Source organism: Dromaius novaehollandiae, chromosome W (genome assembly GCF_036370855.1).
Source record: "Dromaius novaehollandiae isolate bDroNov1 chromosome W, bDroNov1.hap1, whole genome shotgun sequence".
Taxonomy (NCBI): domain Eukaryota; kingdom Metazoa; phylum Chordata; class Aves; order Casuariiformes; family Dromaiidae; genus Dromaius; species Dromaius novaehollandiae.
Window position 1 is genome coordinate 30,218,438 of NC_088130.1, and position 23,139 is coordinate 30,241,576.

Sequence of the window (23,139 nt, forward strand, 5' to 3'; positions counted from 1 at the left end):
GACAAGATTTTATTAAAGGTGTTCAGAACTGTTTAGATAAACTAAGATTTTTCTAATCAAAAATAGCGAGTGCCCAGTCTTTAATATTACATCTGGCCAAAAGTGTCACAAAGAGATCTTTGCCAATCTCTTGTGCATTACCTAGGTGGAAATGGAACCTTTCAGTATTTTCAAAATCTAGTCTGTAATCTGAATACTAATTATTTGCAGACTTGAACCTGTGAGGTATAAAAGGTTGTCTGCCTCCCTTCTCACAAGTCTTCTATGCTACTGTCCACAATTATGTTTTGTAATTGCAGAGAGAACAGTGTGTGTAACAGGCTGCCTGTGTAGTTAGTATGCGTTCATTTTCTTAATTAAGGTTTGGTAGGTCCTTAAGTTGCTAAGAGATTCTGTGGCCAGTATATTGTTATATCACAGAGAAAAACTAGTAGTTAGCCCTTTTGATGTCTCTGTTCCCAGATCTGTCTCTTCCAATGTTGTTATTTTCGCCATTGCTTCTGTGGACTAGACTCTGTGCTGCTCCAACAAAATGATGCTATCCAAGTAGTTCACAGTAGTTCTTAGAACCACCAGTATGACAAACCTGCCTCCCTTTGTTGCAGTCAGATTGCCCTATTCAAAAGTCAGGTGGAGGTTATAATGGTATCTTACATTGATGTGGGTGGTGGTTAACCATGTGAGTAGTAGTATCATAGATGTAGGGTGACATTTCTTGATCCCAGAAAGCTGATTCTCTTCCTTCTAGTTTCCAGAATGTGAAGGAATTGAGAGGACATAGGAGAATCAAGGATAATGAGGGAAAGGGTAAGTGCAGGTGTCAGGATTTAGATGGATGGTGTTTGAGGATTGGAGTCCTGTCAGAAGACTTATCAACTACCTGCACAGGAGACTGTAGTGGTCCTAAGTCTGGGTCTGTAAATTAAAAGGATTTGAGATTTATATGTAGGATTGTGATTAATGAATCATTTATAAATGCCTATGCTATAGCATTGGACTGTGAACATATGTGTATGTACATCTATAGTTAACCTTTAAAGGTTATGTACTACTTTTAGAAAAACAGGTTTTTGGGGGGTGAGGGGACAAGTTGGTTACGCAGGTCAAATGGATTTGGGTCTAAATTCCCAGGCTTTAAACATTACAGCCGATAGGCTGCTGGCTCTAGGGAGTGGAATCCATAGCTCAGTATTGGTAGAGATAAAGCGGAAGTGTGGTGCTGTGCATCTGTGATTACAGCATTGCCTCAGAAAGGCCAGACCTGGGTCTGTCTCTGCTTAACCTATGGCTTATGCTTTGTGCTTTTTAGGAGCCACTCCCTCTCGCATGGTTTTTAACCAGGTCTGGATAAACTCAAGTGACTGTGGTATTCTTCTAGAAGGATGAAGGTGTGGATATAAATTAGCCTGTAAAGTGGATAAATGACCTGTTTCTCGTACCCTACTCAATCACTGGTGTGTTGCATCAATGTGGGAAGCATGTTCTTTTGTGTTGGCCTTGCTTTTAATAAAAGTGTTTCTGAGCCTGGTCTGCTTTTTTTCAGAGCTGTATCCTCTCAGTAGGTATTGGGCAAATTTTGAACAGGCCTGCCGAACTGATTGTCAGATAGAGCAATGCCTGCTCCTCAGGCTGTGTTAGCCAGGGAGAAAGAACTGAGAGAGGGTATTATAAGCTGCAGGAACTTGATTGCCTGAAGGACTGCATATAGATTGGCCTCGACTTAGTAGCCAAAAGGCATGTAGGCAAGTAGATTTGTGGCTCCTTCCCTTATTTTGAGATTTGTATCTAGATAGAAATTAAGTCTCTGTTAATCCAAATGTGCTATTTAAACTTCTAGTAAAAGATGAAAAAACTTATTTTTTTTGTCTAATAAATGCCTCTGAGGGCATAGAAATTCAGAGCTTTCTTAGTGCTCACAGCTGCATAATATATCTTTTTAAAACAGTTAAATACAAGACGAGGTAGGCTATATGCGGAATAATTATTTGGAACAAAAAGCTGTAGTGGCTTGCACCCAGCTTAAAGTCTTTGCATGCTGTGAACCTCAATTTGAAAAACAAAACATCCAGATTTAGTGGGTTTGACTCTCTTGAGTGGACATCTATTATACTTGTTTGTGAACAATACTCATGTTTTGGAGAATGAACTAAAATTAAGGATTAAGCAGGTTTGTGGGTTTTTTGTTTTTGTTTTTTACCTTTTTTGTTTCAACCAGTTGTATCGGCATCTTTGAGGGCCAGTTTCTCTACTGCAGTGCTGATTTACTAATCTCAACTGTTGGATTCTGCTCTGTGAGTTGTTTGGATGTGGTTGCTTTATTGTCAGCTTTATTTGTCAGCTGCCTCTGGCAGTCTGCTAACCAGCCCTGTGATAATCGGTAAAAAACTAAGAGTTGTCAGAGCTTGCTTGAAAAAAACATGACTTATTGGTTGATTTAGTAAGAATATTAACTGGGTGACTAAGAAAATTAATTGTCAGTCTTCCTCCCCTATATTCCCCTCTTCCCCTCCCCACCCCCCCCCCTTTTATTGTGTTAATTGTAGAGACTGTTTCTTGGGAGCAGTGCTTGAAAAAGATTGCAAGAGTAGTATAGTTAAGGTGAATTGCCCATTTTAGCTTTTGTTGTTTGATACAGGCTGGGCAAGTATGGATAAATATGTGACAAGATACTGAATGAAAGTTATACGTAAATGATCTCAAACTGCACGAGAGAAGAAGCTTCTGATACCAAATTTTGTTTATTTTTTTCTGCAAAGTTTCTATTGAGTTGTACCCCAAGTCTGTGAAAAGAGACAGTATAACCAAACCACAGCTAGTGAAGGATATGTTTGAACTACTGCACGGTTCATGGAACTGGGCAGTGCTTGCAGAGATTCCCTGTGTGAGAAGAGCAGTGGAAATAAGAGATAACTGGGATTACACATTTTAGGGGAGATTTAGAGCAATACATATAACGTGATGAGATGTAAGACAATGTATGTGTAACAAACAGTTTATTATAATTTGGCTAATGATCACAGAAACGAATCTGGCAATGTTAGATAAAAGGCTGCTCATGTTCTACTTTACTTAAACATTAGTTTTAAGTAATTGAATTGTAAATGTTTGAAAGTTTTACTTAACACAGCAAGAGTCTTCATTGCTGCTGCCAATTCACCTGGGAATGAAACGGTAATGTTTTAGTCTCTTTTTCAGTTATTTTATTTTACACATAGTTTTCTTTGGTTGCCTGTATTCTTCCTGTGGCCCTACGTCTTCCACTGTTTCTCATTCCACTGTTCATGCTTCTTTATACCATGTTCTCATGTTGGGAAAAGCAGTAGTATGTCTCCTCTCACCCCATTCTGAGCACCCTTTGCTCACTTTAGGGTTTGAGACTTGCTTACATAAAGAATTTTTTCTATAGGGAAGATCAGGCAGAAGGTATGGAGACTTTCGCTGTAGAGCTTCCACTAAAATGTAGATTTCTAGCAAACATTTTCAAAATTGCTGTGCCAGGCTCTGTAAACTTTCTTGTAGGAGGTTGTTTTGTGCCTGAAGCTGTTCAGACTGTAGCTTCTAGTAGAAGCGATAGTTTATAATAGGTGGGTTTTTATTTGCTTTTTTAGTTAAAACTTTAAGAGATTATGCAATTTCTGTTGAGCACAGCCCTGAGAAAAAAAACTTCATTTATTTTTTTTCTTCCTTTTTTTTTTTTTTTTTGAATGGTTTGTGTTAGACAGGAAGTTTATTTTCCTGTATGTCAGTCCTAGCAAAATGACAACTTCAACAGTGATGCTAGTTTTCAAAAAAGAATTTTAAAACTCTTACAGAGTTGGTACATATGCAATTGTGCCTTTCTTGACAGTCTGGATATTATAAGTACTAGCTTTACTAGTGGATATGCTATTCCAAGTTGCATAAAGAAACTGCTGATTGGTGACATCTTTGTATATAAATATTCACTCTTAAAAAGTAGTGAAAAGACCAGCCTAACAGCCAGGAAAAAGAAAGCTTTACTCTCATTTTTCTGAATTTCAGAAAGCTGTGGGTTGATACTTGCAGACTATACTTTCCCTGGCTTTCGGCTGTCCTTTTCACAGTTTAGTGACTTTCAAGAGCAATAAAGCTACTATGTTAATTCCATATCTAGTAAAGTTTAAAAGTGACTTAGAGGAACACAGAAAAGCCACTGAACATCTGAAATACTGAACTTCTAATTGCATTTGCACAAACAACAGCCTTTGGACATGAACTCTTGTATTAGCTTATTTATAGCAGATATTAATGCTGGACTAGAATCTTTCTTCATTACAGTATTGGCAGCTTTCCCCCACTGTTTTTCAAATTTTCCTGTAGTTTTTACCTGGTGTTTTTTTGATAAAAGCGTTAAGATCCATTAAGGTGGGATGTTGCTACAGTAATAGGAGCAATACATGGGTTATTACCTTGTATGGCCATGCCTAAGGCTATTCCCAAAGGTAAAGAATAAAACATTGGTCCTTGGAACTTGGGATTTTTTGTTTGGGAACATATGTTTGATTAATTGTACTTTTCCTGTCACAGACATAAGCTAGCTAGGGCCTGCTGACTTGCATTGCATTACCCTGAGGGTTTCCCATTACAATGTTTCAAAAGTTTATTGCAAGCTGCCATATGTAGCAAGTCAGACCCACTTGCAGAAAGGTATCTCATTCAAAAAAGAATGGTTGTGTGGTGTCTGTATTTAATCTTAGAAATATTTTATTTTGTAAAACCTTCTTGTTACTTACTACAAACATGTTAGGATGAAGATAAGATGAGAGGTGGTCAATATTAATTAATATAGAGGAAAGTTTCAATTATTATGTACTTTCCTACCATATAAGCCCAGAGCACTTCAGATTCTTAGTAACTGTATGTCAGCATTGAATCTCAAAATCTTACTGAAGAGATTTGGGAAATCCCTTGCTTTAAAAAACTGTATCAAATTGTTGGGGGGAGGGAATTGTAAAGAGATATTGTTGTCTAATACAAAGTTTTTTGTCTTCTTGTTTGTTTTTTATCATCACATGTAGCAATGGGTCAAGAAGCTGGCAAACCTGCCTGGCCCAAACCAGCAGGAGGCTATCAGACTATTACAGGTAGAAGATATGGAAGAAGACATGCTTATGTCAGTTTTAGACCATCTTTGACCAACCAAGACAGGAATGGACACCAACTCAGTGGAGAATGTGAAGGATTGGAACTGGACGATGTTCAGAAAGAGAAGTCTTTGTGTACGTGCATATCTTTCTGCTGTGTGCCATATAATTGCAAACTGAGATGCTTGGGCATGGGAGGTGCGTAGAAAATGATGTAGAAGGGAAGAGAGAATGGCCACGTAAGTTAGTATGTGCAAATTGCATTTCAGATGGTTTCATAAAGTGAAACTCAGCATGAAGGCAAATTATAGTAGTAAATATAGTAGTCTGTTTAATTTTGCCTGAAGAAGTAGATTCCTGAAAGAGTTAATATGTCCTAACCAACTAGATAATTATAACACTGTAGAATTCTTTTTATTTTGTCTTCAAATCAAATGATTCTTTCATAATTACATTTGGAAGAAAATACCTATTGTAACACTCTAATAGAACTAGACTAATAAGTATGTTACATATCGTGGACCAGATTTTTCTCTGAGGTACCTTTGTCAACCTTAGTATAGCTAGAGCAGGAATTACTTTAGTGCTATATAACCTCTTAAAGATTCTCTCTTTTTGGTTTATACCTGTTGGACCATTTCCCTGCTTTTTTGGTGAATGTTGAACTTTAAATTTTAATTTCATCTGTCTTTTAGGACTTTAGCTTTCAAAGAATGATTTCATACAGAGACACAAAATGGCCTGTTGGATTATGAACAGTCCAATCTCTTTGTATGAGGTTATTTTCTGTTAAAAAGTAAATGGTTATTGATACAGCCTCAGATGTTCCAAAGTAGCATTTTTTCCTCCTTCCCTTATAAGCTATTTTAAAACTACTTTTTCCTTTTTTCTTTTTTGATGATAACATAGTGTAGATTTAACTTTCTCATATACCATTGTTCTTGGAGACTATTATGTGATGTAGATCCTTTCTTGGTGGTTTTGTTTCAGTTGGTAACTTGACCATTTTTGTGGTTATCTATGCTTCATATATTTACTACATTTGCATCTTAGTTAAAGGAATGTTTACTGTAAATTGGTGCTTACCCTTGTGCAGATTTCCCTATGGTCTCCCTCTGATGCTGCCACCTTTTTTATGTCAGTGAATCAGAACTGAGCATACTGTTATTTTAGGGAGTCACGAGAAATGTATGGGATAGAGACTGTTATCTCCTTGCCTTATATGTTTTTTTTGTATGGAAAGTCTGAAAGAGTGTTGATTTCTTTTTGATATTAGGTCTAATAACGGAATGCCTTTCTTTTTATATTTGGTCTTTCTTTTTGGCATCACAGCTTTCCAGATTTTGAGAGAAATGTTTTGGATTGATTATTCCTCCTCCCTCAGCTAGATTACCTTTTTTTCCTCCAAGTTGATTCTTATTTTCTGCTGGGCGGGTACTGACCAAAATGTTCTGTCTATTCCCCTCCCAATTGACCTGACATCTTTTATATGTGTAAGCAACCGCAGAACATAGGTAGAAGAAACTTCATCGTTTTATCAGAGGAAGTGTTTGTAATGTTAGAGTATTGTTTCCTACAAGCCAGGCTCCTAGTGCCGAGAGGCACAGCTCATGTTTTTTATTTATGAAGTTCAGTGCCATCAGTTTACCAACCTAGACATGGATTAGCCATTTAAATGAGAGTAGAAGCTGAATTTGAAGTAAATGTTTGGTCTACAGTAGTTATAAGCATCTGTGTAGCAGTTGTCACAGTCGTGATATATATGTCCTTCATGCAACCACTGTTTTCCAGGTGTATTTGAAGAATCTGTTTGGAATGTTCCCTTAGCAAACTGTTTTTTTATTGTGTTGTTGTTTTTAAACATGGAACACTTATTTTATATGGTTCCCTGCATCTGGCTCTTCTTTAAAATATGCGTTATGGAGTGCCTTCATTTATCATGCATGTCTCAATTTTTCTCTGCTCAGAACTTTTTTTTCCTCTTGTGATTAAATTTCCCAAATGTATTAATATCAGCCTACAATTTAAAAGTACTTGCATCTAGTTACACAAGCCATTGTGTTTTCGGAAACAATTTGGATGTACTTTGCTTAGGAGTTTACAGGTGACTTGCACTAAGTATTAGTTTTGTGCAATGTATACATTTTTAACTTTAACTCTTGTTGCTGGGTTTGATGTTTGTCCCTTTATGCAAGAGGTTCAACTGTAAAATAAGCCAACTGAATTTGCAGTGATAGTAACTGCCAACTGTAAATTCTACATTTGTCTCTGCTATTATTTTCTCCTTATAAGGAGTTGCATTCATAGTGGCATGTACAAAATATAGTACTACTAGTATGTAATTTATAGTATCAATAAACGGCTTTATCTTACTGTGGCAGGAGGCACAGTTCAGCCAGTTAAAGAGTGGATAGTCTGATTTTTGTTATAGAAAGAAATGTTGGAGCTTTTTTAATCTTTCAGCATTTTTTTCCAAGTTTCCTGTTCTTGTCTTAGAATTTCTTTTCATGTAAACAACTTAGAGATCCTGCTCTTGAACATGTTCCTTCTTTAATATTGCTCTCTGCTGCTATCACAGGCTGAGCTGAATAATTTAATCTGTCTGTATGGGCTTAGTTTATAAAAATGAAAGCATAATATATTAGCAAAGAATCAATGCATCTCTGCCAAATGTCTCTCTATCAAATTGCACTGCAATCCCAATAAACTATCCTTTTTTCATGAGCAGATGTTGTAAATGAGAACATTGCTATTGTGTTTGATTATTCCAATGTGTTCTTTCTTACAACTTTCTATAAAGGTTCCAGTCCATTGGTTCAAGTTTGTTCTCATTTATCGGATGAGCCTTTGTTAGAAAATGTTGGAACTGGAGCACCTGTTTGTCGAACTGTATCGAGCCAAACTTTTGAGACAAACACTTCACCATTTTCTCTAGTCTCTTACAGTCTGGAAGGCAACCAAATGTCAGGGAGCATTATGAATCCTGATAAAATTTCCGAGGACCTTGCAGAATATGCTTCTGGAGAGTGTAATGATTTGAATGGCCAGAATGGAATTGCTTTTGTAAACATTGACTCTTATGAGCCAGATAGCAGTGATGGAGAGGATGATGACGGCCAAGGTAATCTTTCCTTGGCAAAAGAAGAAGCAGGTGTATTTCAGGAAACACTAGATAACATGCTTTCTGAGTTAGAAAAAGGTGTAGAGTCTTTTTCTGACTTACAGTCCCGGTTATCCAGTCTTAACAGAAGCGTTTCTAGGGAATGTTGCGAAGAAGTGGGACCAGTGCCTTTAGTGAGATACTCTAACAGAGATTCAGACTTGGCCCATCAAAACAACAGGACATTTAAAAAATCTTCTGCTGAAGATCACGCCATACTGAAAAATAACCTGAGTATTGCCAGTTGTGAAACACAACAGACAAAAGATATAGTGGATGTTGGAATCAGGACCCCTATTTGTAATGAATTAAATGTCAGTGATGGAAAGACTGACCAAGGGAATCCACCTGAACTGGTAGTGAGACCCAAAATTAGAAAACAAAATCCTACAAACCCGTTGGATAGAAAAAAGCTTCTCCCTAATGATGATGAAGAGAAGAGCAGTTCTAGGAGGCAAAGTGAAATTGCTGAAGTCCATCATGGCCATGCAGAGTGTGCCTTGAGGAATGGCAAAGAAAAAATGAGTTCCAGTATGTTTTTTGACCCAAGAGACTATGAAGGTACACAGAAGAATGCAAAAATAGACCTAAGGAAAAATGCAACTGCTCAGGAAAGAAAAACTGTGTTAGATGATAACACTTTCTGGGATGAGTTTGAAGACTGCAGCAGACACTTCTCAATGTCCCACAAAGATGAAGACAGGTAAGATTTGACTTTTTTGTCTGTGTATTTTGTCTGTATTACACACTGTATGTGTAAAATAATATGCTAATCTGAATAATTTGCTGGAAAGTGATATGGGACATAGTAAGAAATTAAGCAGTTTCAGAATATGATGATATAACAAGATGCCAACTTCTCCTCTCAATTCCTCTCCTTCATCTGTTCCCAAGTCAATCAAAAGAAATCGTACTTTACATTCTTCTGATCCACTGTCATGACTTTGATGTCTGTCTTCTCTATACAAAACCCCTGAAATTTGGTTCGTAGGAATTGGATAAGGGAAGGATTGGGTTGTTACTGGAATGCTGATTGTTAATACTTCCATATAGATGTAATGTTGCTGTTGTGTAGTATTACTGTGTACAGGTGTAGTCATGTGAGCGTACCTTGTTGTCACCTGGAACCTTAGCTTTCACTCTGGAGTCTGTTTTGTATGATGCAACACCCTGGTAGTTAATATACAGCATCTGGTTTTCAAGAGAATTCGTTATAGAGAAATATCTTAAACCATGAGTGAAACTTTAAAATATATTTTAATTTTAAATATTTATGTCCGATTTTACTGCCATAGACACTTTAGTGAGCATTAAAAAAAGGCAGGAATTCATGGAAGTGTTTTCTGAAACTAAACAAAAATGTAGGTGTAATACCTGAGAAGGGGGAAAAAGTAAGCATTTTCAGACTGCCATTTGTTGCCAAGCTTTTTTCACTATGTTATTTTCAAATGTTGCATTAGTAGAATACTTGTGGTCTGCAATGCTTCCGAGTTGGGGATGCTGAAGCAGCTTTTTAGAAATACAGTGAAAAACTAATATGCTGGGAGTCTGCTATCTATTTGCTAAAAAATCATTTTGTTTAGGGTTAGAGCATGCTAATACTCATTAGGATTTTCATTTGTTTATTTTTACGGAGAGGATGCAGAAGAGGGATAAATTGCTCTGCCTGATTTTTTGGCAAATTACACGTTCCCCTCAAGGACTGTTATTTTCAGAATTTCTTATTTGCCATTAGATCTCAATATTATGCATGTTGGCCTACATATATTCTTGCCTCCAGACTTTGTGAAAGAAATTATTCTTCCTCATCATCTCTGAAGAATAATTTGATTGGATTACCTATAATCCTGTTTTTAATGGAAGTTCTTTAGAATAGCAGATGTTTCCAAAGTAGCTATGAATGAACACAGTTTCAGATCTACAGGCTCCAGTTACAGTGTGGATCCCTGGGCAGCATTCAGGCCTATCCCATTTTGGGCTTTCTATCCAAAAGATGGACTAATTTGTATGAACCTTATGTTGATGAACACCTCTATTCACATAATGCTGGTTAAATGCTTGTCAGTGTGAGTTAGGGTTATCTGAGTTGTGAGAGGGAAAGGTTATTTTTTAACTTTCTGTTAATTTGTGGCAAATGCAGTAGTTTTTGTGGTTGCTTTAGTTTGAATTTCTGCAATTTTTCTTTGTTTCCTTTCATCGTCTTTGTTGATTGTGTTCCCACTGCATTCTTTACAGAACTCATCTTCTGGATGCTGATGTGCCCTTTTTTCTTTTTGCTATTCTCCATACTTTAACCTGCTTATTAGACTGTTTCCACTGCTTTTGTGGAGTATACAGCATGAAAGTTAATCTGCATAAAATCTTGTCATTAAAATATTGCAGAGTCCCAGTTATGAGAGAACAAAATCCTCAAGGCCTTGTAAAATGGGTTAGTAGACTTTTTTTCTTATTAAAGATGTAGGTGGAGTAAACAAGAACCCTTTTCTTTCTCATAGTGTTTGCTTTTAAAAAGTTTTTATTACTGTATAACTTATTTTTTCCACTGAAGTGCTGCTGCTAGAAGTTTAAAATGCAATGGAGGAAACATACTATAGTTTGCAACCAGAGCATTGGTTCCCATGATGCAAAATGATGGATTGTTGTCAAATGATAAAAAAGAGAAATATAGCTTACCTATCTGAAAGTGACTATGTTCTTCATGATAGAAATAAGTGAACCACTAAACAGGAAGCATTAAATGTTCATCACCTGCAGATTTAGCTTTTAAAAATGTAATTCATGTTCTAAATCTTCATAAGATAGATCCTTATGAAGTAAACTGTCAATGTTTACTGTATAAAAAGGACTAATATATGCTTTTCTGCTCTCAAAAGGTAAAGTTGTATGTTTGAATGTTTGTTCATTATTTGCACGTTTAAAAAATAATATATATTGCTGCATGAAGAACAGAATTGACATAGGTGTCATATGCTGCACCCTGTGACCCTGCTTGCTCCTATTTCCAACACAGAGAAAAAAATCACTTTGCTGGTTGCTGCAGCATGGGCCCCCACCACATGTTTTTCGCTTGGAGGAGATGCCCAGCTCTTACGATGCTGGCATGGAATAAGCAGCTCTGCGAGAAGTCTTATGTGGTTGTTAGAACCACGTTTCCTCTGAGGTGGTGGGAGTGCGGTTGCTTTCTGGTGTGGGGTGATGGGATGAGGAACACATCTGTTATTGCATGATATAATGCTAAATTGAAGGAGCTAAGTACAAGCCAGTTCAGCTGGGGAGGGACCATTCCCAGAAAATCCATGTGCAGATGCTAAGGAAATACAGTGTGCTTTTGGCAAGTGAAAAGTCTGTAACTCCCTAACCGTTACATGAAGTTCTGCATCTCTGCAGAATTGGACCCCATTAAATCCTACATTTTGAAATATGTACTTTTAGTGTTCTTCTTGCTTTGTATGGTATTAATGACTTAAGGTATATCCTCTTTTCTGTTTTGAATCGTTGTATGTATATAAACTTTATTACCGAAACTTTAAAGGCAGAATATTGGAACAGATTTGACTATCAACACAGGACTATTATTTATATTAGAATCTGCATTAGAAATCATAAGTGGACTGTAAGATAGGGAAAACTAAAATGAGAAATGTGAATCTCAGCTAATCTTACAGCATATTTGAATAGCCTTTAAAAAGATTTTTTTTAAAAAAGCTCAAATGGTAGTGATTCAGCTTTAGCTGGTGAAATACAGGATGCATTAGACTATATATACCCTAGACAGTACTGGCTGTCTCATCTATTAAAATATCAGAATTTCTTTTTTAACAGGTATTGTTTCTGTTGTAAAGTAATCCTTTGAAATGGCCCACGGATAATGAATATTCTCATTTTCTTCACCTTCCTTAGTTCTCAAAATTGCAAGAGAAAAATATATCCCTCCTTCAAATTAAAATATTTCCATATAATTTTTGTCCTTTGTCTTCTTTATTCTCATAAAACTTGAAGTGTATAATATGCAGTTTTTCAAAAGTACTGGTAAGTCATTAAAGAGCAAGTTCTATTGGCATGTGCTTGTACTATTACACAGGAGGAGAGATTTTTCTTTAAAGTGAATTTGAAGGTGGGGAGATGAGAACATTGATACACACTGACTTAGTGGGTTTACCAGATTAAAAATTCTGAGCTGTGGGCATCCTGGATTGCTGTGTTGTAAGTGAGATGTGCTCTATCAAGCATGTTTTCTGTTCACTTATCCATTATGTTTTCCTGTAACTTTTTGAAGGGACATAGCTGGTTGACTCTACTTTGATTTTGGTAGGTGTCTTCTGTCACTGCTAGTATTGGATGAGCCTTCCAAGTGTATTAGCAAATGTAGCGATTGGTAAGTTTGTCCTTCTGCAGATTCTGCTATCATTGCTGTTGTTTTAAAGCTGCCCACGGTTTGTTATTTACTGCTCTTTTCTACCTTGTGGTGGAGCTGAAAAAAACAAATTCTTTCTGAAGACCCCTTTGCTATTCATCTTTTTAGGCTAGTGAAATTAAGTAATTTTTCAGTAATTCATCAGTTGTATCTTTGTATGATTAAAAAAAATGGCATTGTATGTAGCTTAGAAGTTATCAGGGCTCTTGCTTACAGTTTTGTTTGTCCGAGAGGGAAGAGCAAAATTTGCGTGTTTGCCATGCGCTTCTTGGGATCACTACTGCTATTTTCTTTTTGCAGGGTGCTGGGAGAAAGAGGTTTGTATAGTTGGTCTTGGCTTGTACTCCTGTACTCTGCAAATGTGGAGGGAGGAAAGAAAAAACCTTTTTGCTAAGTAGGATGGGCATGATTCTTCTTTAAGAATGGATTTTGATTTAACTCTTTGTATACTTACCCTGTAAAAAAAATTATGAATAGTAAAAAATGAATTTATCCTAATCATATTGAGAGCAATGTTCATAGAAAAGTAGCAAATCACCTGTGTTTTCTTGTACGTGGTTCTCCCCGCCCCGTCCCCTCCCCAAAGTGGTGTTTAAATTCACACTGCATTGCCTTGTCTGAATTGCAGCTCGGAATGCAGTGACGGAGAATGGTCTGCATCTCTGCCTGCGTACTTTGCTGCTACGGATAAAGACCAGTCCTCAAGTGATGAGAGCTGGGAGACTCTCCCAGGCAGGGAGGAACATGAGCCTGAAGTGCAGAGCAACAGCAGTGGCCTAGAAGAGGAGAACACAGACTTCTGTTTCCAAGGAGGGTATGGTTTTATTTCATTAAATTACTTCCTATTAAGTAGTAACATCAGCAGTAGCATGGGGTCAACACAACACTATGGAGAATAATACCACTTCTAAAAATAATAATTATACCGGCAATAGTCATTTGCCTACATCAGAACAATCACACTAGTTTCCTATATTTAGAATAAAAAAATTATGTCATGCAAACAATGCTGACTATTTTATGAAAGAAGTAGAACTACTGGGAGAATGTTGGCATTCTAATAATAAGAAAAAGCAGCAGGTTAATAGGCTGGGTATACTTTTAAGAGCAAGACTAGGTACAGTATTGTTTACATACAGGGTAATTGTAAAGAGCTGTCCTTTTTTTTTAAACCACAGACATACACTACTCATCTTCTGATACTGCTTTGTACTCTGTGCAAAGCTATTGTTTTTCTCTTTGCTTCATTGCTTCTCATATTGCAGTGAATGGAACTGCTGCTCTCTTTTTATTCAGGTATTTCTGCAGCTCTATAAGTGATTATAGTAAACTTTAAGAAGGAATTCCTTGTTGAAAGCTTTTTCGCCAGTTTTTCATTGTTTTAATTTTTTTTTTAATTTCATTTCATTTTTCCAGTTGTTCATTGTTTTAATTAAAAAAAAAAAAAAAAAAGCTTCTGCCTGTTTTGCAAGGCAAGATTTGTATATAGAAGTAACTAAGGATAAGTTGAAGAGGTGGTGTTTTTTTGTTTGTTTTTTGTTTTTTTTCCTGAGCATCAATTATCGAACTTGTGTTCTTAGTTGGGGGCTTTATTTAGCAATAAGTCATGCTTATATGTTCTGCTGCTTTCGTGCTAAGGTAGATAGTAGCTAACACCAGGCAGTCCAAATCTGTGTCGTTACCTTATTCGTATCACTGTCTCCTTGAGTTTTGAAGAATTGGCATGGCTTTATGAAAGCATTATAAAAACTCATCTGTGTCAGAACAACAGCAGGAGAGCTGTCTGCTCTTAAGCATTCTTTGATTTGAACAGGCTGCAAGTATACCTGTTTCTGACATGGTTTCTGTTTATTTGCCCTCCATTGCGGAAAGTGGGTCTCACAGCCCTGTGGTTCGAAACATCCAGGTGAATTGTGCTGCTCTAGAAAATCCAGGAATGAAAAGAATCCTTTTTTCTAATGTGTGTACCTTTTTTTATTATTATTAATCATATTTCTTTGCATTGAGGCCAAGCTTCCCTTTGGAAAGCCTTTTCAGGCTGTCAGGAGAGCCTTTATTTTTAACAGTTTCAGGAACTTGTAGATAAATGAGATAATCTTTAGTACCAAAGTTGCTAGCCCTGACAGACATGCTAAGGGAAATGCAAAGAAAGCTGTTTACTGAACTGCTGGTCTTGAGCATTAGACAAACACTTTTGCCACAGAATCATGAGTGTTACAAGATTGTGTCTGAATAGGTCAGCTGATGCAGCTAGAAATTTATTGTTTTTTACAGCAAATGCTGAGTTGAGAATCTAGGGCTTTGCAGTCTGAGAAACACACAGCTGCAGCCCTTGTTGTAGTATGTATAGCTTCTGTTCTTTGCATGTATCTGTAAATTCTTCCAAATTTTTAGTTTTAGCTTTTGATTTATTTATTTATTTGAAGGGAACAGACATCTTTGGAGGAAGGAGAGATTCCTTGGTTACAGTATCATGAAGAAATAGAAAGTAGCAGTGATGAGGAAGATGATCCAGTTAGTCATTTTGTGCATCCTGGCTTCTTTATGTTGGATGGAAACAACAACCTTGAGGATGACTCCAGCATGAGTGAAGACCTGGATGTGGAGTGGAGGTATGCTTGTGATGGTTTCCTGTTTTAATTTCACAGGGCGTTTTAGTTATTTATCATTTTGCTTTTTATGTTACACATTGTGATATGCATGTTCATCAGTATGCACTTGCGTCAAGGGCTGGTAATCCTGCATTTTAAGGTTTAACTTAAAGTGCTGTGTTTTTCTAACAAGAGAAAAAGGACATAGATTCACTAAATCAGCCTGTGATCAGAGGACATTCTGGTATACTGAATGGTTACTTCAGAAATGTTAGGTGTATTTTTCAATTCATTTTTAGGCTGCTAAACGTAATGGAAGTATAACAAAAGTGTATCAATATGAATGTAATCAGCATTTAAGCTGGTGTTATTTTGTAACTTTTCCACCATTGCAACTGGTTTAAATTAGATGTTATAAAACCGATTTTATCTCTCTTTGTAATGACGTGTGGAAACCTAATATTACCGTAATTTTGAATATTTCATTTGATTTTTCTGTTGTTAGATTATTGAAGAATATTGTAACATAATTATTAGAAAATTCCTGCAAGTAGCAGGAGGATAGCAGAGCCACGTGCACAGCATTATTGAGCCTAATTCTACAATAGTATAGTGTGTTTATTTTAAAGTGAATGTTAAAGTGAACTAGAGAGAATACTTTACAGTGAGAGACTTAAATCTTATGCTTATTAAAAAATAATCAAATTACAGTGTAGAAGTACCTTAATGAGGAGAATATACCAGTCTCTCTGGTATATTTACAAAGGGCATAACAGGAAGTAATGCATGGAAGCTTAAGCTGGAAGAAAGGTACATATTTTTGCAGTGCAAGGCAATTAACTATCGCAACAAAGCTACGAAGGAAATTGGAGGGTTCTTAGTAGGGTATGGACAAATGCTGGTTTTCAGTTCTGGAGGGAGAGGCTTAGCAAGCTTCCTTCAGTGATCAGAATAGAAGGGAAGAAACTTCTTTAACAGGCTGTTAAGTTTTTTCTGTTCAGCATATACAGATACGTACATGACTTTGCTTGTATCTATTTTAAAATTTGATTTCTGAATGTTGAAAACAGGATTTACAGCTTCTGCTAAGCTAAGAGCTGTAAACCATAATTAAAATCTGAATGCTAATTTTAAAAGTAGCTTAATAACATGTATGTGAAATTTATTGGCTGAACTCCTGTAGCTGCACGCAGCTTTATTCTGAAGCAGCTAACAATAAAAACTTGTTGCAAGTATATCACATCTAAGAGTACACGTACCACTGGTGGTGTTAGATGATACACAATAATTAATGTACCCAGCCCTTGTGTTATCACTATTAACTTTGAAATGAAGACTATTTTACCTAATTGATGTTTTTCAGACTACTTGATGAATTTGGGGATGGCCTTGGAGTCGCTCAAGCCATTTCATATGTGGATCCTCAATTTCTCACATATATGGCATTGGAGGAACGCTTAGCACAAGCTATGGAGGTATTAAAATACAGTAATTGACTTCTGTGTAAAATAAAACCAAAGCACACTAAAACTTTTTTTTTTAATAGCCAAATATTCAAGTCATTCTGAACTTCAGATTGACTCTTTTTTAATTTACCAGGTAATCTTTTATATGTTAACCTTAAATGCAAAAGAGCTTAGGTCTTACTCCAGTCAGCTTTTCAACAGTATGTAAGAATGGTCTACATATGCTCAGCGGTATTATATTAATGGCTTTGTGACGTAGCCTTTCATTATTGAATCCTTATTCAGGAGTTGACAGTGAATCAGAAAAAATTGACTTTCCAATTTCAGCTTGAACATTCAGGTTTGCAAGCTTGAAAATAAATGTTAAAATTCTTTTAAATGATGTAGTGCAAGATGTCATTGATCAGCACTAATGTTTTTAGATTACAATATTTATTTTCTCTAAAAAATAAAAGAGAGAGAGATTCATTTCTACCAGTATAAACACATGCCATTTAATGTTGCTAAATTCCCTACATAACAAAAGAATGTTCAGTCATACCTGGATCTGTGTCCAGAGATTATCCCAATTTCTTTTTCTAAAAATATAAATAGAACAGAAGTTTCATCTTTTTATCCCTTGATACAAGACTGGTTTGGATTTGATTGTCTTGACCTCCTCCTTCTTCCCCCTCCCCCCTCTTTTAAGCATTCCCTTTTAACTTAATCTTGCTCTGATAAATTTCACTTCATTTGTCTAACTTCAGATAAATCAGCTTTTATTATTTTATTATTAAGAACCACCCCAGTTTTTGATTTTTCTTTTTTCTTTTGCATGGATTACCTGGTGTTGGCCACTGTCAGACTGAATGTGGAGCTAGGTGAAACTCAGTTTGAGACTTGACAATTCTTGCATTGCCAGAAACTTTCCCTGCAGGGTATTTACCAAAATAAGAGTTAAATGGTGCATATGCATACAATATGGTGTTGCAACAGTTGCCTTAAATTGACTGTTTCATATGGGACATAAGTTGAGGGGTACCACTGCTTGACTAGTAAAGGGGTGAACAGAGCAGACTATATGTCCTAGTGTGCTCACAGGCACAAAACCAAAGGCATCTTAAAATATTTTTTAAAGCTGACTGTCAGTGAAACAATTACAGATTTTTCTGTTTTTCTCATGGCTACCTGGGAGGTTGATGATTTGATGGAAAATGGTGAAGAAACTTTATGGGAATTTTCCAAGGGGACCGAAGGGTCCCCTAAAGTTGGTAGTGATTCAGTTTCAAGCTCTCCTGCTTCCCCCAAGGTATATCGGAGGTCTGCATTATTTAAGATCCAAGTCCCAAGGGTCTTCTCCAGCTATGTAAGATCTTAGCATTGCTCATCTGGAGACACTTCAAAACTGCTGCTTAATGTGCAAGACATCTATTGATACCTTTATTACAAAACCAGTATTTTGAAGTTGTATAAGAAAAATTCCATGTCCTTCTTGTAGCTACAGTTTCTCTCACCCCATCAGAAGGGACAGAACTACAGAAGCAGTTGACCTTCTCTTTAGCACCAGAGCAAGAGGTTCTGTGTAGAGAGAGGAATCTAATCCCATCTTTTCTTTTTTTGAATCTATATGTTAACACATGAACGGGAGACTGAGGCTGTTAAGGCTCTGAGTTTTTGTTGCTCACTACTGTGTAAAAAAATTCTCTAGTTATTCTGTCAGATGAAATGTGTGGACTTTTGTCAGGCTGACCTGTAAAAGCAATCCTAGGTGACTATATGCATGGCTGACAGAAACTGCTGTATTTACATTAGTGTCAACAGGAACTGAGTGTCACTGAGCTACTTAGCAAGCAGCTAGAGGGCTACAAACGTGTTAGTTACTCTCTGAATATGGTACAGGTTACATCCAGTCACTATGGATATCAGACAAGAGGGAAAGCCAATTAACCAGTATTAGTGCTTGAAATTCACTCTTGGATGTCTGAAACTTTATGGTGGGCAAGGAAGTCTGGCATAACTGGAATTAGTCAGCAGTGGAGAGCTCCTTCATAAGCAGTTTCAAGACCTGCAAGTTCTTGAGGGGAGATCCATCAATGTCATGCTTCCATAGATCCTTCCTGAGTTCTGCAGTTTGGTCCAGAGGTACTTTGTCCCCATTTTTTTCCTTCTGAAAGAGCATTGATGCTATCTGTCTTTTAATTTCTATGTTGTTGACAGTAAATAAATACCCAGTAAGAAATTCCAAAACATCAGTGCTGCCTGTAACAGCTAGATGTCAAATATGACAGCTGATTCATACACCTGCTCCTCTAGAACATAGCAATATAAGGTACCATTTTAATTTGTGTTTATCAGTGCTGTGCTCTTTGTGCTTTGCCAGTTTGATTAAGCTGAATTAAAATCCTTTCTATTAAGGGTTATTACCTACTGTCTTGTTGTCCAAAAGATTGGGTTTTATTATGTTTACTCACCGAATGCATCAAGAAAAAGTTATTCTCTGTTGCTTGGATATTACAGGTTCCTATGCTTTACCTTTTAGGTATACTGATGTCCATTTCAGTTTGCCTGTGTACTCCTGGAAAGCTGTTATAGTAATATTATTTTCCTAGCAATTTCTGCCTTTCGGAAATGGCAGAAAATGGTTACTGTAAGAAAAGGGACATCTGTACTGGTTGTGTCTAAATGAACTGCACAAGTTTTGAGTAAGAATTGTAAATGTTTGCTCCAATCTCAAATGGAACAGATAGAGCACCCCTCATCGGTTTGAAGGTGGCTACTATAATTGCTCAGAAAATAAGAGCGAGGATTATCCTAAACTGTCCAGCATTTCTTTCAGGCAGTCTTGTGTTTCTGGGAGTTGAGAGAAACTGACCAAAATAGGCCTGGTAACCTCTGTCTGTCTATGATTAATTTTGGTTTTTGTTTATCTTTTCCTGAGAACATGTCTTTAACAGCCACAGCAAGGTGTAGATAGGATTAGAATATATTTCCTACTTTCTTGAAAATAGGAATTATGAATGGCTAATGCCATTTAAATGACAACACTGCTTACATAACATATGATGTGGCCCTGTCACATGCTGGTTTAACATAGACTGAAAACTTGTGTTCCTGCAACTGCTTTCAGACTAGCTTTTAACAGAAAATGTCCCTGGCTGTCAGGCAATTGTGGATGAAGATGTAGAAGTCTGTTCTACAAACCTAGACATCTAAAATCTTTCAGTGGAACAGTAAGTGACTTAAATATGTCATAACATTACAAAGCTTTTCCTTATCTTTGCTACTGTGGTCACTAGGCTTGCTCAGATATGTGGAATATAGCATTTTCAGGAAAAAGAATTAAGAAAATGTTTTATTTTGGGATACAAAGAACAAACTAAACTGAGTCTTTTCAAGTTTGGATAAGAGACCAATTCCTGAAAATACCATCTCTGTCTACTAGAAGAATGCAGTTTCTGATCATCTGTTCATTGGGAGTGTAGAAAATGTTTGTAGTACGGGAAATTTTTGTTCTGTAGTTCGTTGCAACCAAATGTATCTGTGTTTCAATAGGGACTTACAGATCACAGGGAAACTGTCTCAGTCAGCAAGGTCAAGGTGATCAGGCTTGAGAGCACTTTGAGGGAAGTCAGAATTGAAGTGGGCTATCTTCTCTTCCCCATTTTTTCTTCCTCCTCCTCATTGGTATTTTATACTCACCTCCCTTTCCCTTTCCCCCCAAAAAGGGGATGATTTCATCTGCTGTTGATGTAGTTCATCTTATTTTGGGGACTTTGTTCTGGTTTTCTTGGGCCTTTTTGTTGCTTATTCTGCAGGATTATTTGGTTTCACTAGACATCTCTCCTGCTTGTTCTACATCTTTTGTACTTGCCTTGCAGATTTTACTGCTTTCACATTTTTCTGTACTCTACTTGAACAACCATATCACAAGCCTCTTTGCCCCCTGTATGGTTTCATATTATTTATATATTTATGCTTAGCTCTTTTAGAGAATAGTGGTTGCTTGTTATGTTATTACTAGTGTTAGTGTTACAAATGCAGTTGCCAGTTGCTCTATCTTAGTAGTATTTAAGTTTGGGTTTAGGACAAGCAGGTATTAAATCTTGCTTCGTCTGATTCTACTTTATGGGTACAACAGGCCTCTCCTTTGGCTTCAAGTTTAAAACGTAACCTATCTGCTTCCTGGCAATGAGAAGTACTTTTGCACCAGAGATTTGGTAATGTAGAAGTCTAAACTTTGACTCGATTTAATAAGTATTATTTTGATTTGAGGAATAGATTGGGTTGAGTTTAATTACAACATCATTAAAAGTCTGTCTAATGACTGACTTTATTCAGCCTGTTACTGATTTACTTAATTCCCCTCAAGTCTTCCCAAATTCTCTTATCTAAAATAGAAGATTCATTAACTAGATTTTTTTCACCTATGACAGCATAATAATTATCAAAGTCTATTATAGCTCAGAAATTTTTCAAAAAATTTTTAAAACCAATTTGCTATAGCTATGAAACTCTTGAAAGGGATGTGACATAGTGCTTCCAAAATTCAGGTGTATCTTCTTTCTCAAAGAGAGAGAGAGAGACTAATTTGTCATGGTTAACTGCGATATTTGGAGGGGAGAAGTGGCTATTTTCTGTAAGACTCTGGGTTCCTATTAAAGTAGCTTCTGTCCTGAAAACGTAATAACATGTGTGACTTCCATTTGTTTTAAGGATATTACTAGGAGTGTTTACTTACTTCAGTAGGAGTCTAGAACAGTTTAGGTGCCTCTGCAGCGTTAGTAAGTTTATTTATAGATATTCCCTGCACTGATTCACAGATTTGAGAAACTTAAAGCCTGTTTTTAGTTGTATCCAGCATTGAGTTTATGGTATGTGGAACAATAAGCAGTCACCACATGTAATAGGCGGATGACAATAAAGGTATCTCGGAAACCTTGACACCAAGGTTGTGAAATGGGGATTTCTTTGGTCTGCTTTGGTTTTAGAGATGTGGTTTCAAGCTTCAGAGTCACTGGGAGGCTTCTTTTCTCTGATGTTTCTTTTATGTTGTTTTCAGGAGTGAACAGTACAATGCTTTTGTAAATTATTTTCTGTCTTAGAGTACTAATACTGAATACAGACACAGAGGTTTGTAGATAATATTTTGTAGGTTTGAAGGTAATCTTGCATCCTCTTGTGTGCCTGGGAGCTTATCTAATACTTCTAGCTGTAGCAACTGATCTAATTTAAACATAGTATTTTTTACCTCCAATTACTCTCAGACCATCACAGCTGTAGGAAAATACTATTGTAAATACTAAATGTTGCTAAGGCAATATTGCCCATTGAAGGAGACTTGACTGAGTTTAAGCTGTTAAATTTGAGAAATGTTTTTATTTTGCAGGTAGGCTTGTGTACTGCACCATGGATAACTATCCCTGGGTTACCTTTAAACCAGCTGATTTATAGATGAGAATACTTGTGCTAGAAGTGAGCTTAGCAGAACCTGTAAATATTTGTTAGCTCATGCTGATCTCTGCGCTGCCACAAATACTGGACCGCAGGTGTAGAGCTGCTGGGTTACAACTGTCGTGGGAAGGTGGCCTGAGCTGCGGCACCACTGCAGTAGGAGTGCAGACATATTCTCAGGCTAGCATTCGGATGACTTTCTTCGAAGATCAAGAGGAGAAAATACTGAAGGCGTTTGTGTGTAATGTAATGTTTCTCTAGTATGCATATTTTGTCTTTTTTAGTTACTAGGTGGTGGATTGTCCCTTACATTTTCCCCAAAGTTTACAAAAATGTCATGTTACCTGAAACTTCTCACCAGAAAGTTTTTTGGCCATTAGAATAAATAAATTGCATGTTGATTAGAACGGGAAGTAGTTCATGAGGAGTATGAATAGTACATTCAGGATATGAACTCAATGCTTCTGGTTTTCTGGCTCTTCAGTTTCACTTTGTATTGCTGGTACGCAGCCAGGTGCATCTCCTGCGTTTCTTAGAGTTCAGATTGGTTACATTTGCTGTGTTATGATTTTTTTACTGAAAGCCTTTCTACTTTTAGGTCCTTTCATATGATCAAACATATAATCCAGACATCAATTCTGCTTGCTGTGGCATTGGTTTCTTAATGATTCTGTATGATAAAGATCTTAAAATTAAGTTTCAAACAGGTGACAACTTCTCACAGAGCACTATGCATGTCTTAGATGTTTCTCATCTGTATAATAACCTAGGTGGACCTAACTTTTTTCTTTTTCACAAAAACTTATATTGACAGTGTAGCTCAGGTACTTAATGAAAAATTAAGTATCTAGGTAATATTGTAGCTGAAGCCTGAAAACACATTGATGAAGCTTTTATGTTCAGAAAGTGAAATGTAATGACAGTTCAGTATTTGCAAGCTTCATTGGATTGTGACTTGCTGCCTTCTCTAAATAAT

The 23,139-nt window shown here is 36.7% G+C and overlaps 1 protein-coding gene across 9 annotated transcripts in view; it reads left to right on the forward strand.

Moving 5' to 3' along the window:
- LOC135323485 (E3 ubiquitin-protein ligase Praja-2-like) overlaps window positions 1–23,139 on the forward strand; it is a 136,101-nt gene that overhangs the window by 107,462 nt on the left and 5,500 nt on the right. For 4 of the 9 annotated variants that reach the window (XM_064500781.1, XM_064500784.1, XM_064500783.1 and 1 more), the window contains 6 exons: window positions 5,037–5,237; window positions 7,903–8,965; window positions 12,575–12,637; window positions 13,305–13,490; window positions 15,103–15,288; window positions 16,631–16,742. In XM_064500781.1, the coding sequence (XP_064356851.1) occupies window positions 5,039–5,237; window positions 7,903–8,965; window positions 12,575–12,637; window positions 13,305–13,490; window positions 15,103–15,288; window positions 16,631–16,742 (1,809 nt within the window). In that variant the 5' untranslated portion in view covers window positions 5,037–5,038. Of the gene's footprint in view, window positions 1–3,131; window positions 3,172–5,036; window positions 5,238–7,902; window positions 8,966–12,574; window positions 12,638–13,304; window positions 13,491–15,102; window positions 15,289–16,630; window positions 16,743–18,929; window positions 19,042–22,098; window positions 22,299–23,139 lie in introns of those variants that run through there. The other 5 variants (XR_010385816.1, XM_064500787.1, XM_064500782.1 and 2 more) reach the window with 5 other exon arrangements.